General features: G+C 48.1%; 1 protein-coding gene across 1 annotated transcript; it reads right to left on the reverse strand.

The window, feature by feature from the left end:
* Nucleotides 1-3,276: 3,276 nt before the first annotated feature.
* On the reverse strand, nucleotides 3,277-3,825 carry TMEM275 (transmembrane protein 275). Its single transcript, XM_062497546.1, has one exon. It carries the CDS (start codon nucleotides 3,823-3,825, stop codon nucleotides 3,277-3,279), a length of 549 nt encoding a protein of 182 aa, XP_062353530.1.
* Nucleotides 3,826-21,240: the final 17,415 nt, after the last annotated feature.

Consider the following 21,240-nt stretch of genomic DNA (forward strand, 5'->3'; position numbering starts at 1 on the left):
AGCAATTTTTTAAAAAAAGACTCACACCAGAAATGCTGATTTGGAGAAGTAGGAACTCTCCTTATCTCCCACTACACAAGGAGGCACGAGATTCACAACATCAGGCACAGCTGATCATGGGTGTGAACAGACAGACAGACATGGAAATTACAAAAGACAGGAAAAGGCAAGGGCAGGAAGGCAGCAGATGTTCTCATGGCCACTTTTCTGGGCAGGCAGGTGGGGTCACAGCTTGAGTGGGCACACCCCCCACACCAGGGGATGAGCATCTCACTGGTCCTACCCCTCTGCCTGCCCAGATACCATCTCTGCTGGTTGCCATCTCCCGGTCAGGCATCATTTTATCCATCTCTGGTAGCATTTCACACTGCAGCTGTGATAAGGAATGATTCCAGGATGGTCTCCAAACTTGGCTTTCAAGACTTCAGCAAACAAAGAAACTAATTGTGTGGTTATCATTTGATTTTACTAATTTTTTGGCTCAAATTACTCAAAGAAAAGTCTTGCAGTAACCATATTCATATGGGAAATGCCTCTGAAAGGCTTCCAAGCTGTTGTATGCTAGTGAGGCCAGCAAGCTGGGAATCAAACCTACATCACAAGCTGTTCTGCTTAATTGCTACAGCACTCATGGGCAGGTAAAAATCGTGGGAGCCTTTTTCTCAGCACTGCAGTTCCTGCTTTCCAAAGGGCAGGCAGTGCTGGAGGCAGAGGTCCCCAAGAAAATGATCTCTAAGAGAAATCACACAGGCACCAGGCTGTACAAACCCATCCCCCTCGGAGCAATCTCCAGATTCAGGTGTGCCAGTACCAGCCCTGCTCCTTGGCAAGGTTCATTTTTACAGCAGCTTTCCCTGGAGCTGGGAGCAGGTGTCTGCACTCTCACAGCACAAGTCAATGACTTGCCCAGGGCATGGAGGCTGAACACACATCTACCCACCCCTAGATAAACACCCTTCTCCTAAATCTGCCTCTTCTCCTAACCAGTATACACCAGCCCTGCTAAAATCAAGACATAATTCCTTGGTGGAGAAGGAGCTTTTGAAGACAGCAAATTTGCTGGAGGACTCACGTTACGACTCTTTGGTTAACCTTTTGCCAAGGAATTACTTCAATTCAACCTCATTGTACCTGGGCTCGTGCAGGGACCATCAGCTGCCCAGTGGCTCCCCAGAGCAACCAGGACACCTCCTGCATGGCCTGTACAGCACCGTGGCTTTTCTCTCCAGCTCCCACATGGCCACACGTGGTCCATGGCACAGCATCCATATGGCTCTCACAGCCTGGCCACGCAGCTGTACATGGTGGCCCAGGGGAGCCTTGGCCATGCCACAACCCCTCTCTCTCCTCCAGCACTTTCCCTTCAGCCCTCCCAACTCCCTCTACATGGATTTCTGATGGCTAAAGCCTCAGGGCTGTGTTGTCCTCAGCCAAGCAAGCAGCTGATGCTGGGCTAAATGGGAAGTGTTACCTCCCTCTGGCTACAAGAGATGTACAGTACTGTAAGAAAAGGATGACTGGAGGGAACATGACATGGAAAACACATCTCCCTAGTGGTGGTGAGGACATGGACTGTTTGCTGACCCTTCTAACCTGGGAAATTTGGGCCATCAAAGGGAGGTAGTAGGATGTAGGATGGAAATAAGCTGCAATTCCCTGCTGAAGGATCACAAATGATGAGAATTGACAGACAGTCAAGGTGCAAATGGATTATTTCATGGAGGAGAAATCCATTCAGGGCTACTACATACAGGCACCACTTCCAGCTCAGGAAGCTCCTAATAGCACATTGAAAGCTGGGAAAGCACTTTGGGCAAGCAGCATCTTGGTTTTCCCCTGTCTTAATGCTCTTCTTCAGACCTTGCTCTCAGCCTTGTCAGAAATTGGATTCTGGGCTAGCTGGGCCATTGTAGTGATGTGGTATGGTCCAGATGATTTCCTTGTCATTCAAAGTCACAAAAATCTCATTTCACATTTAGAGTTACCATAAGCAGAGGACCTGTACAGCCATTCCTACTCAAAATCCACTCTCTTGCTGCTGCCTCCCCACACACAAGTCCTGCCTAGCCCACATGTGAGCAGAAGTAAAGCCCATGAGCACAGCACTGTGTTCCCAGACAGAGTCCCCCAGAGAAGAGCACAAATCCTGTGCAGCATTATTCCATCAGACTAGGGTCTTTCTGAGGCAGAGGGGGCATCTTTGCTTGGAACAGCTCTTGATAAATTCTCTTCTGCAAACTCATCCCACTGCTTTGCAAGCTCATGAGCACACCGAGCAGCCCAATTCCTGCAGCAAGGATCCACTCCTGGGCAGTGGATCTCACAGTCATCTCAGGGAAGGTGATACAGTCACCACCTTCCAGCACAGTTATTCTGAAGCCCATGAAGTTATCTACGCCCTGCCCTGAGGCATGTCCCAGGCCAGCCTTCCACAAAAATATGGGAAGAATGTTGCCTAGTACTTAATACATAATCACGGCCCAAAAATTTAATTTGCGGGCTCCTGTTAGTCTCTGGCTACCCCAGGAGCTTATGACTAAGGATTCAGCCTGACTGATCTTCCAAGAAATATCCTGTGAGGAGTAGCACAGCTGCAGCTCAAACTCATTAACATGAGAGGAAAATCCCAGTCCTAATTGTGATCCTTGTGGGTCCTTCTCTTAGAATGGGCAGTAAAATAACCCAAATGAGGGCAAGACAGGGCAAGAATTTTCAACAGAGGGGAGATGGTTTCACACTGCTCTTTCAGTAGCAAAGACATAGCTTTGTCCCTGCTGCCAAAAAGTCTGGCACTAAAAATGCTGAAATCTTCTTGTGACTGAGTGGCAGCAAACTGTAATTTACTGCATTCCTGCTTCTTTTATGTCCAAGAATTGCTTCACTTCTGAGAAGAAAGAGCTGTCATTTGTCAGTCCCGTGTAGCTTCGCCTTCCAAATGTCACATTTCCACATTATATCAGACAAATTAATTCATTCCCCTCTTCCTATCTGCTCCCCAAAAATGGCAGCGTATTTCCAGGAACTGAAATCATCTTTTCACAGCAGCATCATTATCAGTTTCCTTTTTAAAACTGTATAATGGGCATGTTTCAGCAAAAATCTGGGTTGTTTTTTTTTTTTCCTGCTGTTGCATCCATCTCCCTCGAAGTGGTTCAGAGAGACCTGACCGCCTGCTGGCTTTTCACAAGCACCTTCCCCACACCTCTGACTGATGGTACACTTCCAGCCCACCCATTGCGGCGTTTGGCTGGCTGCTGACAAAAGCTTTGCCTGGGTTTAGGACGTGGCCAGGTCCCTGGGCAGGTTGAGCTGTATGGCCTCTCCTCCTGTGGTGTACTTGGCCACTGGCCCGTTGCCTTCCATGGTGAAGAGTTTGCAAGCCTTGGCGTTCTCGTGAACAGGCGTGGACTTTTTGGAGGAGATGGGGGAATTCGTGGGGCTCAGCTGGACAGCAGTGGTGTCCTGCACCGTGTGCTCGCTGGTTTCGATTTCAAAGGCTGTGTTGCCAGGTTTGATGAGCCCAATGTTAGAACCTGGTTTGGATTTCCGGGCCCCATGGGCTGGGGGCCTCCGGCTGCAGATGCAGCAGGCACCGAAGAACGTGAAGGCCACCACCAACAAGATGGGTCCGATGATGATGGGAGGGTTGTTGACAGGGAGGAAAGTCCCAAAGGCAAATGCTCCCACTAAGGTGATGTTGATCCCTGCTAGCATGATGCAGAGCCCACAGGCACAGCAGAGAGCAGGGGAGGGGAGGCCCTGGGGTCGGGTCTTTTTCTGGGTGGGTTTTTGGGACAAAGAGGCGCTGCTCTTTTCACTGAACATGCTGGGAAGAGTCTTGGAGGTCACCTCAGTTCTCACAGGGTGAATGCTGTGTTGAGAAGGCTGTTTCCAGTCTCCTGTTGCCTTGAAATCCTGGAGAGGAATGAAGAAGCTGCTGTTAGAGCAATGAACCAAAGTACCTTTCCCCCACCATTCCTGGTGACCAGCATCTTCCCCAGGTTTGCTGGTGCCAGCAACTAAGTGCAAATCCAAGCCTGCTTTCAAGACTGAGCTCTCCCTGACTGTGGTGGTCACATGTGGTCACCCTCAGGCTGGAGCCCTGAGCCCACTGTGCTCCATTGCTATCCATGTGGATGATGCCCACGTGAATCCGAGCGTGAGATGGCCAGAGCCTGTGCCATAGCTGGTCTCACAGTGTTTGTCACCACCCACACAACACCTGCCCAAAATAACAGAGTCCAGCACTGCCCTGAACACCCCTCTCTGCAGTACGAGGGTGATATATTTTTGAACGGGTAATGGTCCACAATTGTGACAGAAAGGGGGACGCTGTGCTCCAAGTCTGTTTTCCAGTAATTGTAGTGAGTCATCCAGATTGCCTTTCCAGCCAGTAGGGAAATAAAAGGTCTCAGAAGATGACCCAGAACATCCCCAAAAAGGTCTATACTGGGAAGTTGAGCTGGCTGCAGAGGCAATCTGACCTGGAGATGGCTCGAGCAGGTAACACGGGGATGCTGAGTGATACAAACGCCATCCACAGACACTGAATGACACCTGCAGTCACACAAGTCCATAATAAAATGGAGCAAATGTGGGTGTTTTGTCAGCTAGACCATGCTTTCTACCATGCATCTCACCATCTTTGGTGTGATCACAGGAGACCCCACAGAAGGGGGCTGGGAATCTTTTTTGCCTCGGGAACCATAAACCCAAATTTCTACAAGGTTTGAGCACAAGCAGTATCAGCTCCAGGATGGAGGCTCTTGGAAACTGAGACGCTGAAGTTGAAAAAGAGCCAGTGTGGGGGTCTGTCTAGGGCACAAGGCAGTAACACTGACTGACAGGAGCAGCTTCTCCATGGAGGAGATTATTGGATGTGATGAGAGCTAGCTTTGTGTTTGCCGTACTTGCTGGGAAGTCAAATTGCCAGAAGCCAATTTGTCAGCAGTTTGCTGGTGATGTCTTTGATTTTACAGGCAGGAGAGCATTTCTCTTCCCAGCCTGATTGCAAACAATAGCAGTCTGCTCTTCCTTCCTCCCCTGCCTAGCTCCCTAGCTTCTTCCCTTCTCTCCTGTCAAATCCATTTCAAAAGTGTTGTCAGCAAAAAACTGATATCACTCAGTTTCTATGGCAAGAGCCAAGAATCTCTGTTGTGCTATCAGCACTCTGTAGCCACTAAATTAAAAATTAAGAAAAAAACCCCAAACCAACAAATAATAAGCCATCACCCATCACACTGAAACACACCAGTGGGATCAGCCAGGCATTTTCAACATGTTTCCTAGGTTATAAAATTTTCTGGCACCTCCAGTTGAGGCAAAGCTCCCTGCTGCTCTGTCAGGTGTCACATCTCATTTCCTTGGCTTGGGCTTTTGTTTGGACCTGAATGTGTGCAGCAGTCAACTTTCAGCAGAGTTCTTATTCGGTGAGAAATTGGCTGGAGCTGACAGGGGCAGATGCATCAAAGGATTAAATCCTTCCTCATCTGGGGATGCCTGACTGGGGAGGGATCTCTCAGCAGTCAAAGATTTTTCAGGATATTGAGAGTGTGTAAGAGAGAAACGTCATTTTCTCCATCAGCCAGGCTAACACATATGCATGTTTCCCCAGCAGTGTCCTTTTGTTCTGCCTGGGAACCCTGGCATGCTGATGGGAGCTGGGGCCCTGATTCTGCCTCCTTCACCAGCCCTGGACCAGCAGCAAGATAGCTTGTGGTTAAAGACACACATGCACCATTGCTTGCAGACCAGCTCCTGCAGATGCCAGTCCAACCTTTATCACACAGAGGATGCAGCCAGGGTGGCTCTTCCCCTTGGATTGCCCCACATTCTCCCACTGCAAAATGCCCCTCAGGGAACTGTGTGGCTTCTCATGGTTAAAAGATATAAAGATCCACTCCATCAGCTTTCTTCCTCCTGGCTTCTCAGCACTAACCTACTTCCAGTCTGAAGGAATTCTCCTTCCTGGAAGAGCCAGGCAGCTGGGCTCCAGCAGGACACTAAACATTCCAGCTGCTTCTGCTCTTAGCCAAGGCATCACCAGAGGTCTGGCTGTCGCTGAGATTTTCAAGAGGAACTTCAACCTTCTCCCACTGGGCACCTGTAGCCACTCCAAAGAGACGCTGCTGGTTTCTAGCTGCTTTTGAGGCTGCAGTGATGTCACCCAGAATGGTCCCTCATAGCTCTTTTTCTCTGCCTGGCAATTTTTCCTCATCATTACAGACCCCTGAGCACAGGAGCTTAAGCTTGTCACACCCTCTCTGCAGCTGCACCAGAAGTGTTCTGGCCATGCTATGTCTAAGGCAAAACTTCTTTCCATCCTCATTGCTTGGAGCAGCTACTCCCATGGCCTTTTCCCAGCAGAAAGCAATGGACACACTGGAGATTCCTGCCCACAGCCTGTCTCATCAGCTTGGGGCAGAAGATCTTGGAAATCAAGCAAGATTGCAGGGCTAGAATGTGATGTGCACACACACCTCAGGGTAACTAACAGCACATAGAAACGTTTGGACTGGGAACACTTAGAAAGTGGATCAGTGATTGCTTTTGTCTTGATCTCCATATGAAACATCAAGGATTATACACAAGGGATTCCTGTTAGACAACCAGATGACACGGGGATGAGAAAGCCAAGAGAGCAGTGGAAGATAAAGCAAAACAGAAACCAAAACCACAGAATGCCTTACGCTATTCTCTACCTAACAAGGCCCCATGACAGTATAAGGTCCATATTTATTCTGATTGTCATGTACAACAGAAGCATCTTTGCTCTTCTGTCATCTCCTAAAGCACAGGCTGATGCTCCTCCATCCCCTTAGCCACAGTGATGAGCTGATGTGGGTCAGCTCCCATTGCTGACTTGCCCAAGGATATCTGGCTGCTTTTACCTTTCACTACAGTGAAATCAATGTCTTAAAAAATTACCAGCTTTTCAGCCAAATTATTCTGTTCAAAATTACTAACTTCTGTTTCATCAGGAGTGGAAGAAGTTCTATTTGGGCTCTTTGTTTGAAACAGGTTCTTTTCTTATCAGTTAGAGTGTAGGTTTCTTCTCCAAGCAATATTTCAACTTGAAATGCACTACTGCAAGCAATGCTATGCAAAAATAAAAGCTGCACACTCAAGCTGGCATGATGGAAACCCAGAGGCTATAAAGATTCCTTCCAGGGGAATGGCCACCAGTCCCTATACTCTCAGGGGGACAAAGACAGACTTTCATCCATATCTCTGAGCATTCCTAGAGCTCGAAGGGCATACTGACATATTCAGCCAGTATTTTAGGAGCATCGTTTAGAGCCACAGCAGCAGCGCCAGAAGCATGTACAGCTAAGCATGCTTCCCTCTTAGTTGTAGTGGTGAGAAATTGAGCTGTCATCCTTCCACACCATCTCGGTTCAGCAGCACAATGAAAATATTTGACAGACCACAGATGAGTCTCCTTTCCAGAGGTGTGATGGCACAGAAAAATAATGACAGTGATCAGCAAACTGAAATTGCAGTCAGACAGCTACAACCACCCCACACACAGGCAGACTCACAAACACACAGGCACGCTACATTTAGCTACCAGGAGAATTACGAGACTTTTTTTTTTTTTTTTTTTTTTCCTGGCAAACTGCTAAGAAACTCTCTGGCAGGGCCAGAGAGAGCCTCGGTGGTGGAAGGGGAGGATACTTACCTGGGCTGGAGCGTGGAGCCAGGGAAGGCGATGGAGAGAGAGGCTGCCCCGGCTCTCACCTTCACCCTTCGGTCGGGGATGACAAAGCCAGGGCTGGTCCCAGCAGAACCGGGGCTGGAAGCCCAGCTGTGCGCTGCGGGGAGAAGGATCTCACATCCCTCCTCCCCTCTTGTCACCGAGCTCAGGAAACTTTGCAGGGGTGTCAGGCGGGCAGTCCTTGGCAGAGCTCCCCGGGCTCTGTGCGAGCTCCGCCGCTTTCCTCCCACTTTCTTCCTTCCCCTCGGAGGACGATGTTGCTGTCCTTAGGCAGATGGGTGTTCAGCCGCAGCATCCCTGCCCCGCCGCATCCTCTCCTCCTCCTCCTCCTCCTCCTCCTCCTGGCCGAGCCCGCGGTGCCCGGGAGGCTTAGCCCACCGCCCACCGCTGTCCGACACCGCTCACCCTCTCCCCGCTGCTTTTCCTTCTTCCTTTTCTACTTCAAGGCTGCAGCTCCCGCCCCCTTCAGCTGACAGAGGTGCCCGGAGCAGAACAGCCCCTTTTTCCCCCCGTGAGAGGAAAAACCCTGGAGCGCATCTCCGCCGAGGGTCAGCCCCAGCCGCGCTCCGGCGGCCCCGGGGAGCAGAGCGGAGAGCGGAGCGCGGCGGCCGCGGGGGACACAAGGAGACACCCGTGCCAAATGCCAAGGAACAGGAGGCTCGCCGGTGCTGCAGCGAGGTACGGATCTCTCAAAGGTTTGAAACTCACGTAACGAATTAAAAAAAAAAAAAAAATGTAGTACAAGCCCCGTGTGCTGCGCCTTTGGATGGTGGGGGATGCCGGAGGGATGCGTGCCGGGAGTCTTTGCTGGGCGGCCGGCAGTGAGAAGTGCTGAGACAGGACCTCCAGAGGTGCAACGTCCAGAGTGTGGGGAGGTGCTAAAAATGATAAAAAACCCGTTCCCAGATGCAAAACTAATGTTTCATACGAGCAGTCGATCTGTGGTACACTTAGAGGTAGTTGGGCTAAAACCACGCCTCATGCTAGACCTGTTGCAAGCACAGCCAAATCTTAACTCCTATATTAAGAGGCCAATCTCTGTTTGCAGAGCTTGTGATAGCAGGGAACATGGCAAACTGCGAGCTGTGCACTGGATGGAGTATAGATAATTCTCCCAGAGCTTAAGACGTGCTGATACTCAGCTGTCCTCGTCTGCTCTCCATGCCCACACTGCTGTAACCAGCCTGGCTGCTGCCAGTGACAGCACAGGCTCTTCTCCAATTTATTGCTGAAGAATCCTCTATGAACCAGGCTGGAGCTCACTGAACATCAATCATGCTCCCCTCTCTTTCAGATTGTTTCTTTCATGAGAGAGAAAGAGGAGAAAGGTAACAGAGGCAGTGAAAAACAAAGGTCAAAAAGAGAAATCACTGAGGAAGAATGAACACTTCTCTCTGTTCTCCAAACACCACTTCAGCCTGAGAATTCTTAATACAGCAGCATCCTCTACAGCACCATATTGCATTTCACCTTAGAGGTCAGCCTAGAGATTCAGGCAAAACCAAACTTCGCATAAAGGAGTTCAGTCTCTGCTGAGGAAGACAACTCTGGTTTCTCCTTAGCTTGAGTAATGCCAACAGCACATGGCAAGGCTTGAGCAAGAGGACAGGAGGGTATCAGGAAAGCAGCACTGATCAGATGTGTTGATTGCCTGGGCTTATAGAAAGAAATAACTGGGAAATCTCATTTCAGACCTTTCCAGAGATGCAGTGGCTCCTCTAGGGATTCCCTGGACCTGTAACATGAAGTTCAAAATGGCTCAGTGCACTCAACCCTACCAGAAAAGTAATGAGAGCGTGTACAGTGTACAGTGGAAGATTTCGTGGAGAAAATCTCCCCTGGCACCTCTGAGAGAGACAGTTCCATGTATGGCAGAACTGGTGTTCAGTGTTTGCTGACTGTTGCTGGGTAGAAAACCAGAGTGGCTGTGCTCATTCCTGGTGTGACACCCCAGAGTCCAGCAGGAGCAGTTCAAGCAGCCATGTTTATGTAGGAACAGTGGCTGTCAGAGGGAAAGACACCGTCAGGGTCATTGATTTTGAGCCCACTGCTCTCACTTTGTGAAATAGCATTCATAAAGCTCAGCCTCCAAGGAGGCCAATTAATACTGAATGACCTGTCAGTTGTTCCCTAATTGCCCAAAGCAGTGATGAAGAAGGTTGGTTCTGCTTCCCTTTGGCTGTTTCATGACTCTCCATCACACTTGCTTCTTAATGGTCCATAAACACCCAAAAAAGGCAACACTGAAATGTTACATATTTTGGGCTCCACTGAAGCAGTAATTCTGTGTTTCGCATATGTGGCCCTGACAACTGGCAGACTGCATTCATGTGATTAAAACAACTGCTAATTCAAGAACTAAAATTAAAGGCTAGATTTCCCACCGGTATAAATCAGAGCAGATTCATATCCTTGCAGAGCTTTGATAGCTCATGAGCATTCATGATTTGCCAAGGGGTTTCTGCCAGACTGATGGTTTCTAGCTTCAAACTTGCCAGGACCTGGGAAGCCCTGCCTTCTTTAGAGGAAAGATCCCAAGCCTGTGCTGACTAGAAATAATATTCCTCTGGGAGAAACTGTTTGTTCCCAGCTTCTGCTGAATTCAGAAATTAGCTGAAGTCAGAAATTTCTGCATGTGAGGAAACATTGCCTGCTTGTCTTTTCCCACTGTAAGTTCCTGACTCTGGTTTCAGCCCTAAGAAATCTGTCACAGGCATTCTTGCACCCACCAAGGCTGGGCTTTAGTGCCACCACATCCTGTCCTGAAGCAGGTCAGCGTGGTGAGTGTCACAATATGAACCCCTTAGACATTACACTGCTTATAGAAGGGTTTTCCTCCACGTGAGAGTGAAAAAAGGTGGGAAGGGTGAGAATGTTCCATATAGGTTTCAAAGGATTTTGTTTGGGACTGATACTCGAGGGAAAGCACAGAAGCAGCATTCATGAGAGCAGCAGCAGGCCAGCAGTGTTGTGCTGATCCCTTCAGCACACCAGGAGCAAACTGCACAGCCCATGGTGCTGCCTGCTGAACCATGCCCGTCACAGACAGAGTGTTGGGGAGTTTACGGCCCTTAATTAGATCATTAGACAAAGGTCACTGCAGAAACCTACCCCTGCAGATTTCCATGAGGTCTCCAGATCTGGCACCTCTCTGTGAGTTTACAGTTTAATTGCCTCTTAAGGGAAGGAAATACCAGGCTGAACCTGCTGTTGCTCCAAACCAACTCTAAATGCCACCATATCTGTGAAAGTTTGCACTACGTCAGGATCCTCACTGGCTCATGGTTCTGTGCTCTGTGCTGCCTCTGGAAATTCAGAAGAGGCAAAGGCCAATTTCTGCAATGTTTATGTGTCTATAGCACCAAAAAGGAGGCAAAAAAATTAGTATTTGTCATTCCTAGAGGCAGCTATGAAATTACTATGCAGAAGATTTAAACCCATGAAGGACACACCTCCTTGTACATTGTGTAATTAAAATCACGGGACTCTACTGTGGACAACACCAGTATTCATGTGCTCAGACCCAGAACACAGACACAGCTGGATCTGTCAAACACAACAGACCAGCTGCAGGCACACGATATTATCACTGGGAATGACCTGGGGAGGAGAGCTTGCTCCAGGTTTGCCACTGCCCTCCTAATCTGTGATACTGACAGCTGTTGAGGCAGAACAATAGGTAGCACCAGCCTGACATCCAGCATCACTAAGGCTTTGCCTCTATCCTCTGATCTCCTGGTCTACCAGAACAACTCTGTGGGATGTTGTGGGCTTTAAAATAATCTGGAGAGAGTTTATTCCCTATCACACAAACAAACAAGCAAATAAACAAATGAACTGAACAGACTTCCAGAATTTCAAACAAGTTTCTCCTTCCGATGACATCTTCTCACAGCACTGAAAGGTTAGTGGACAGGAAACATCTGTGCAAGTGGCTGTCCTGTTACACCAACAGCTCAGTAATTTTTTATAAAGCTTTCTCAAACAGGAACAAATCAGTGGGTCAGTTATCAGCTAGGGGCAAATATTTTTAATTACCCTGCAGGGAGGATTTGGCTTATTCTGTTTAGTTCTCAAGTGTTCCCACTGACAGTCTAATTAGCAAGCAGCATCACTGGAAGAGAAGGCCTGAAGTTAGGTGGTTTTATTCACCCAGGAGGCAAGCACCCAGTTCATCCTTCTCTGTCACATCACGGCTCTCTCTGCCAGCCAGATCAGACCAAAGTGCAGTTCATCTGGAAGAGACAAAACCACACACTGTGCCCATCAATAGCTCTACTTCATCATTTCAAATGCTGTTCATCAGGCACTTTAACATTACACCTTCTTCTTTAAAAGAAGGGCTAGTAGAGATTTTAGTTGAAGGACTGTTTGTTCCTCATAAACTGAAATCAGAGTGTGCTTCACGTCTTAGAGATTATACACTGGATGTTACATATTATACAATAGTTTTCTTTATTTTCCCTTCTTCTCCAGGAAGAATACACAAATACATCTGATCTTCATTTGGGTATCACCACAAGAACTACTGATGTACATGGGAACAGAGTCAGGCCCCAAGCCTGAGGCATGATGTGAGCAAGGAACTGTCCTTCCAAGAGGATTTATGCTCTGCTATTGGGAGTATGCCTTAGGTGAATTTGAAGACATTCCTGAGGATGGGGTTCAGGTGGCATCACAAACAAGCACCGGAATTTGGATAATGAAGAAAAACAAAGATGATGAAATCTGAGAGAAAGCCATAATCATTCTTGGGGCTGAGCCCTACACATGGGGAAAGGCCAGCCAGCTGTGCCACCTTCTGAATGAACCAAATCCACCCAGGGATACATTGTCCTGCTCACAGAGTTTTCCTGTCCATCCAGGCACTCCAGTACCCCTTTGAGAAAGGCACTGCTGTTCATTTCTCTCATCCCCATGGGGAAAAGCAGCCCCATGGTGATTTAGACCAACAGAATCTATTTCCCAGTGGAAGCAGGCTAAGATACTATAAGTAAAGTGAGGGATTATCACTTTCCACGTTCAGTTTGTCCCTGGACGTGGAGACCAAACTCCCTTTGGAACAGATCTGCTGCTGCTTTGTGAGCTAACAAAAAGAAACTGGATGTGTGCCTGTTATATCCACCTGATGGTCAACTTGTAGCATGCCAGACCACAAGAGATACTAATTACCAGCAGCACAAATCACATTACTCTCACCACTTCGGATTCCTGGAAAATCTTGCTTCGAGGGATGTCAGACTCAACATCACAAACAGATGGTGTTTCTGTCTGAAGAGGAGACATGTCCTTGATCAGTCTGTCACTGCTTAGGGCACTGACGTTTTTTTTCTCATGCAACAGTCTTCACCGAAGGGCTGAGGCTTTACAAGGCAGCCTACAGTCTACAAGGTTGTTAGGACCTGGAAATACAGGCAGAAAAGCAATGTCAGGGTGATAGAGTCCATGTCCCTTCAGAATATCTGAACAGTTTGGACACAGGTGTGATCTCTTATAAGCTTTTGTGGGTTGCAAAAACTCTTGGGCCCCCTATGGCTTGATCTGCAGTTTAACAGTAGAACACTTCTCAATGTGAGTCCGTAACTCTTCAGCGCAGCAAAATAGGCAAGAATTAAGCAAAAATTAAAGATCAGAAGTAGAAGTCCTTATGTGAAGGTCTGAAAGGCTTTTCCTTGAGTATCTTATCTCCTCAGCTGCTGGGTGCATAAAGAACCAGACTGTTTGGATTGTTCTGGTGCTTATCCAGATCCCACAGAACTTCATGGAAGTGGTTGCAGTGACTTCAGCAGGCTGTGAACAAGATCTGTAGGATGCTGTCCTGTGAATATTTACCCTCTGGCAGACAGCAGATGTCTGCCACCTCAGTGTGGGATATCGAGTTATACCATGACAAAGCACAGGTCATTAATCACATCCTTCAGTGAAGTGGTTATAAGGTCATCACACCAAGCCCTGCCTAGCACCATTGTGCCTGCACAAGTTTTATTTTACACAGAGCCTGGGGAAGCATCTGTTTAAGGCACTTGAGTCCAACTCATTAGCTCTGCCACAAAGACTCTCTCCTAATGCACCTAATCTTTCTGCCTCAGTTCCTACATCACCCTCATCAGCAGACACAGTGAGCAGCTTCTCCTCTCCCTCCAAGTACCTGCTTGGATTCAGGGATTCAGGCCTCAGACACCACAGAGCAGAAGTCCTGTGTTTGTTCGCAGCAGACATGGGGAAGCACAGCCCCCTCAAGTCCCCATAACCACCCACTGGTCCACAGGGAGCACCTGCTTCCCACAGGTTTGAGATTCACTGCATGTGGTAGACGTGCAGCTAATGCCTTCATGAGCATCCAGAGAAGGAAAAGAAATCCCATAATAATCATGTGCTATGAAAACTATGGCAGCTCATACATGATTACCTCAGCAGGCTGTGATTACCTCAGCAGCTCACTGTGATCTGATAATTCTTGCAGAGTTTTATCTACAGCAGCTGAAGAGAGAGGTGAGGTACCCCAAATCTAGCAAGTCCCGGCTCCTGGAAAGAGCAGTCACCTCTTCCTTTAAACAACAGGCTCACAGCAGCACCACTTACAGAATGATGGGACCATAAACCAGTGAGCTAGGAAATGTAGCTGTGACACCACTTCAGAGACTTTGTCAGGAGGTGTTGTAGCCATGGGTTTGGAACAGAGGGATCCAGATGAGCACCACCAGCCTGTAACTCTGCCAGCAGATACAAGGAAGTGCTGCTCACCTGCTACAGCTGAGTGAATAACTGATGGGGTAGGACAGGAGCCAGACACACCTTTCTGGAGACACTGGTTAGTGCTATTTAATTTTGTAAGTCTCTGAAATTGCTGTTTCCTATTTCCCTCTCCCATCCCACACGCAGACAAGTGCAGACAGGGAAAAGCTGCCTTGATCATCAGTGAGACCCTGCTAACTCCTCACCCAGCAGACTGATTCCAACCAGGTGAGAATTCAACACAGGGTGCTCAGCTATCATCACTTCCAGGATAACGTGAAATTCTGATTAAACCTGACATACACTTTAGCAAGATGTGTAGAGCTGAGAAATCATGAAGTGTTACTGAAAGCAGATGTTGGTTTACCAGGAGCACTTTTCCAGCAGCACAGATGTGGTCACAGCCCTTCCCTCATCACCTTTCAGTCTGCTTTTTGTAACACTAACATTTCAGCCCTTCCACAGAACACAAGGACCAAATGTGTGTTTATGTGCCAAGTGCTACATAAACACATGGATGTAAGGGATTTCTGTCTCAAAGAGCACAAGGAAATGGTGATGCACACATTTGGCACAGGAGGACACTGAGGTGCAGAGGCTTCCCAGAGTTTGTGCATCATCCAGAGACACAGTGCAACTGTGAAGATACTGTGAACATATCACCCCATCCCTCTGCCAAGGGGACTGGCAGCCACCAGCTGAGCACTCGCTAAGCTCTGCACAAGATAAAGGGTTTCACACTTTTCAACACTTAATAATTCGTAAAATGAGAGTAAGGACACTTGACCTGTCTGTGTGAGGAGTCACTGTTTATCTATTCCTTGGGCAGTAGAAGTGGTGTCTAGAATTATTCACCACCATTTTCAACAAATTGGAAAAAAGTAGTCCATGTATCCAACATCTTGAAGATCAAACTGTGCAATAAAAAAACCCCAGCAGCTCAGGTTGAGGGGAAGAAATTGGAGCTGGGAGAGAAATCCTGGCCAGCACTAGTTTGACTGAGGGAGGTGCTAAAGCAAACTGCTGGAGAAAGATCTGCAGGACCTAATGAAGCCAGGGTGGAACTGCAACCATTTCTCACACCCAGCAAGTGAGAGATTGCCCTAAAAATACTGCAACGTGTTTGGACACAGGATGAACTTGCCAGCCATTTTCTGAAAAGCCTGAGATGCTGCAAACATGATTAAGGAAGAGAAAGAAAAATTAATAAACCCAACTGATGGAAAGACACTGAAGACTGTTTCTGTGACTATATAGAATGAGTGGAAGTGTCCCCTGAACACAATGTTCCACTTCATTTTTCACTTGTGTTCTTTAACTGATCATTCATTGCTCTAGAAGAGGACAGGGGGAATGGAAGCATTCCTCTGTGGTACCTCCTTTGTGGTAAGATGAGATCTGGACATTCCCTGCCTCCTCAGAGAGAGGGGTGGGGATCTGAGCTTGTGCTCAGTGTTCCTTTGCAGTTCTGACCTGCTGCCCCTGCCCAGCCAGCAGAGTTTTTCTCTGATGAAGAAACTCCTTTCTTAGGGGCTGCTGTTGGTTTCCATGCAGATTTGCTTCTCTCATCCCTTCTCAGGATTTGACTGCACACTCCCATCACTTTCCAGTTAGGGGCTGAGCTGTGTTAGCAGCACCATGCATCAGTTTCACTGTGCCTGGCACAGGCTGGGAGCACACACAGAGGCAGCTCTGGAGACTCAGCTAACGAGGGGCACCTCATTAGGTACACTGGGGAGAGTTTTCAGCTGATGTGTTTCCCTTTGCAACCAAGACAGAGGCCTGGAGCATTCTCAGGGAGTGCTGAAAGGAGCCTGCTCATGACTGCTGCCTCATTAAGTGCAGTAGCTCAGTGACTTGCCACTTCTTTACAAAAGTCTGTAAATTATTAAGCATTTCCCTTACTGCTTCTTTCTGCTCCCTTGGCAAGTTTTCTAGCCTAGCCATCACCTTGCTGTCATCTTTCCTCCAATGGAATTATTGAGGGGACTTCTTGTGTGTGTCCCCAGCCTTCCCCCTCTGCTCTCCCAGCTCCCAGGCTGTCCACAAGAGTAGTCAGCACTGCTTTGGCAGGGAAGAAGCTCATCAGACAGTCTCCAGCATCTTCTCCAAGGCCTCCAAACCCCCTGACAAGCTTCACCTTACCAAGGGCCCCACATCTCTGTCTCTGGGCTTTTACCACCATATCACCCACCAGGATGTTCAGGGCATCCCCAGGCACAGAAGGATCACTGGCTCACCTGGGTGTTTGCATATTTAACCCCATTTTATAAAATTAGAGGCAAATGCTCTCCCCATCTCTAACTCACCCGGGAGGAATCTTCTGCTGGTTCCCCTACGTGTTCAAACGGGTGCAATTTGGTGCTGGGTGGATTGAAAGTGCACTGGCACTTCCCTGTGAGATTTTCTGCTCGCTGCTGGGGCTTGTGCAACACCTACTCATCTCAGTGGGAAATGGTGTGTACTTCATAGAAAGAGCACAAAGCCAGAGTACTGAGTATGTGCATTTTTCAAATAGTTCTTTATGAAACTGCAGCTTATTCCTGATTCAATAACACGGTGATTCCAGGTTCTGGAGAGGCAGACGAAATCAATGATTAATTTAAAGTAATTTATACTTTTTATAACCATTCAAGCCTATTTTCCAGACCTGAGACCTGCAAGCCAAGCTGGATCAATGCCTGGAAATCTATGAGCATTATTTCAGGTGTAACTATTTATCCCCCATAACACAGCAACATCCTCACTGCTAAGGAAGCAGTTCAGCCCTTAGCTCAGCCAGGGTGCTCTTTTCTGGCATTTTGGGGTCGGTTCAGGTCAGTTCAGTTCACTTGTTTGCTCCCTCCAGGGACCACCTCCAGATCATCCAGGGGGTGTACAAGTGCTGCACACACAGAGATGCTTTTCTCATCTAACTCATCACTGTGCTCCCTCCAAATCTGCTTCTGTACAGCCTCAGCCCACTCTTGATAGGGAGCCAAGGACCAGGGCCCCTGATGACCACAGCTCCCAGCAGGAAAACTCTTAAAGGGCTCTGGAGCAGCCCAGGGATCAACAGGCACTTGCAAACTTGAGCCCTCGCTGTGTTTATCACGGAGCAGAGTTTTGGTTGTGTTTCCTGGTCAGAAGATTTTACTCAGCTCCTGTTGATTACCACACCACCCACAGCACAGAGCACGGATTCCTGCAGCAGACAGGGACTGAGAAAATGTTGTTGTGACTTTGGGAACGAGGGGATGTGCCCCTTTCTTCCTGCCTCTGCCCTGAATCCCACATGGCACCTTTGGAATGACATGATTTCTCTGCACCTTGCTCACCCCTTCTGCAACGCATGGCTAATTCTAAATTGAGCCTCTCAATCTCCCTGGTTCATCTGTCCAGCCATAAACTCTGCTGCTCTGCATCTTGCTCCAAGTCTACAGCAATCTGAATGACCAGGGGAATAGAAACAGCTGCAGAGGGACTGAACTGACAATGACCTGGTTTTATAGACAACATAAAGATGATTCTGATACCCTTTAGTGGCAGAAGTGTCTGTGTGGGGAAGGGGGAACAGAAAGATTTACTGCAGGAGAAATAAAACTTTTTAAAAATTAACACAACACACTTTCCCAGATAGTGTACAGCTAACCTCCTACCATGAGTGGTGGGTTTGTTAAAAAGCATTAATAAAACTTGCAGTACAATCCAGGAGAATTCATAGGAATCATTACATGGGAATTTATGGGTTTTCTTCAAGGTTTTATATTCTCAGTACTGAGGCTCATTTCCAGAAGAGAGACTCTTGGGTGGGCTGGAAGCTTTCTCTGCTCTCCAGGCAGGAGGAGAAAAGCAGGGGGAGAGAAGCCCCTTTTGGGCTGGCAGGAATCTTTGTGGGATTTAGCACTATGCCAGTGAGGTATCAGAGCATTTGGATTGATTGCTGGTTCTTCCAAGACAGACAGAATTGTCCCACACATTGAATCAGGTTTTAATGTGGCTTTTTCATCTGCCAGAGCAGAAGTCAAACAACTATTTTATTTGATTCCTCCCAGATATACCCCCAGTGCCTGTGAGAGCAGGAGGCAGGACAAGGAAAGGCAAAGCAGGGCACCCTCAGCACAGAGCAGAGATGAACAGAGAGAGAAACAAAGGCAAAGCAGGGAGACGCACAAAGACCCATGAACAGCACTATGGGAGCCTCAGTTCTGTGGGAAAACCTGGCCAAAAAATAATTAAGACCTATTCATACACTTGCCAGTTGGACCCAGCAACATGGCATGTGCCTCTGCTCGGGCATTTCAGAGCTCTCATTTCAGACCCACCACAGGTCTGTGGCAATAAAGGAGCAGCCAGGTGTGGTGGGGATGGGACAAGGCAGAGGTGATGCTCTGAGCCTCCACCTCACTGTGCACAGCTGCATCCAGCCCCAGCAGGCATCCAGAGATCCCTCTGCAGCAAAGTGAAAGAAGGAAGTCGGAGAAAAATAGCAGGAATCAGACAAGAATTAAATACCTTGAGAAACTGCCAGCAACCACCCCTTCTGCTTGTTATCATTCCTTTCCCGTTTGCTTTTAATTTGCTCAACCTATAATTTGTTAAGCAGGCTGTCCAGTATCATCTCAGAGCTGACTGCTATGCAGGTGCTGCTTCTAGCCTGGAGCAGAGAGAAACATATCAACACCCAGATTGGGCACAGCCAGGAAAGCTGCTCATTTCACTGAGAAAATGCTGAACATAACCCCTGTCCTGCTTCCTGCTGCTAACAGCAGCATTAAAAATCACAATGCGGCCAGAACAGTACACAGACCAAAGATAAAACATGACAGGAGCAATGCAGGGACACAGATCACACAGGGGACCCACCTGGAGCCCAGAAAACCCAACCCACACCAGAAAGTCCCAATTTTTCAGGACAGGAAGCTGTCTCTGCTCTGCATTTACACTGCAGCACTGGATACTAGGGTTCCTTGGCTGGAGATATGAGGAGAAGAACCAGGCAGAGCTCATCATAAGCCTTTTGAACCCTTGTTGCACCAAAACAACAACAACAAAAATCTTAGATCTCATGAACTTAAGCTGATTTTTTTTCAGACTGCTTTCCACCCAGAGTGCCCAAGGACTGGCACCAGGTCCCACAGCCTGCTGGAATGTGGATTAAACAGGACAGAGATCCCAGCTTTCCAGAAGAGACCTTGGAGCCTGGAGATGGCTGCAGAGATCCCACAGAAGCATCAACCCCTAAAGGCTTCAGCAGCTCCTAAAGAAAACAACACTCAGTGTAAAACGCACAGACCAAAACACAAAAACATGACTCCAAACTGAAGTCTTCTATCCTGAAGAAAAAAAATGGATTTTTAAGCTTGCTTTAGACTCTCGAAGAGAGCTGCAATCCCCCAAGATAAATAACAAGATCTATTTGGCTGCTTAGATATTTTGTGATGGGAGGAAATCAGCGTGACTGGGACCTGAACAGCCATCGGTTTGTTTGGAAAAGGAATCCACAATAAGGTATCAGCTCTGACCCCTGCTGAAGCCTTGTTTTCCCTGCTGAGTGCCCCTGGACACGCGGTGAATGTTTCAGGTTGGACACCCAGACCCTGAGGGCGATGCAGTGGGACGTGAAGGACACACATTGACTTCAGGCCAGCTTGCAAAATGAGCCCAAGCTCACACTTCACCTTTTTTTTCCCTTTTCTTTTGCTTTCTGTGAAATTCCCTTGGCTGGGCAGCAGCACTGTATTTTAGAACCTTCTAAAGACATTCTTTTCCAGCTATTTTTCATGCTTTTTTGGAGTGCAGTTCCATGTCTCCAGCACTGCAGGCTCCCACCCACACTGCGTTCCTGTCCCCAGCCCTGCTGTGTGGGCACTCACTCAGGTCTCCTAGGGCCACACAAAGACATAAACAGTGTCAGAAGCAATTTCTGTAAAAAACACAGCTCAGCTCACCCACAGGTGAACCCACTGAAAGCAAAGGAGTAAAGGCAACCTGTGGTCAGCCTGCAAGCCTTTTATAAATCAGGATCCTGTAATGTTCCCATAGCCCAGGTGCAATCCCCAGAGCCTGCATTCTGCAGATGTGTGCGAAATGCTGTTTGTCTCCTCTTTCTCCCTGATTTTCAATGACACAAGACAGTTTTGTGGCCAGCAGTTCCCATCAGCTCCAGCCAGAGCAACTCCTTTGGCTGTAGGTTTGAGGATTGGGGAGACAGTTCTGGCATTACCAAGACCCCAGAACACCATCCCAGCCCATCCTGCCAGACCTGAGCTCTCAGGGGCTCCATCACCCTTTGGTACCAGCATGATTGCCTCCTCTCTTCCCCACCCACAGCCTCCCTGAACCCTGCACTGCTCTCCTGTCTCTGCTTCATGCATAGATTACACCATCCTGAGAGCAGAGCTAGGCTGCCTGGGGAAAGGGCCACGAGGGAGAGGAACACCTCGTGGCTGGTTTTGGTGAAGATCTGCAGCTAGAAAGCAGCAGATGGAAACAGATATCCCTCACCTGCTGAGCTGAACTGTTTGGTCACTGATTCACAGGGCAGGAGCTCCTGCCAAGACTGCAGCTGACACATCCCACCTGAAAAGCTCTAATTTTGCAAGTGATTATTTCAGGATGAAGATGAGCTGCTGTTTGTCTCTGTAGGTCTTGTGAGAGCAGAGTGACCCGGTGTTTCTACCCACTGTCCTCCTGTTTTCAGATATCATAGGAAGCAAACATCAGCTCTCTGAGCCCAGACAACTTCCACTCAGGTTTCACCAGCAACTAATTATTACAAAGGGCTAGGAAATAGAAGCCAGCCTGGA

The sequence above is a fragment of the Cinclus cinclus genome, chromosome 8, assembly GCF_963662255.1.
Source record: "Cinclus cinclus chromosome 8, bCinCin1.1, whole genome shotgun sequence".
NCBI lineage: Eukaryota > Metazoa > Chordata > Aves > Passeriformes > Cinclidae > Cinclus > Cinclus cinclus.

What these genes read in the sequence shown, in the direction of transcription:
- TMEM275 (XM_062497546.1), bottom strand. Translation starts at nt 3,825, where the DNA reads ATGTTCAGTGAAAAGAGCAGCGCCTCTTTGTCCCAAAAACCCACCCAG.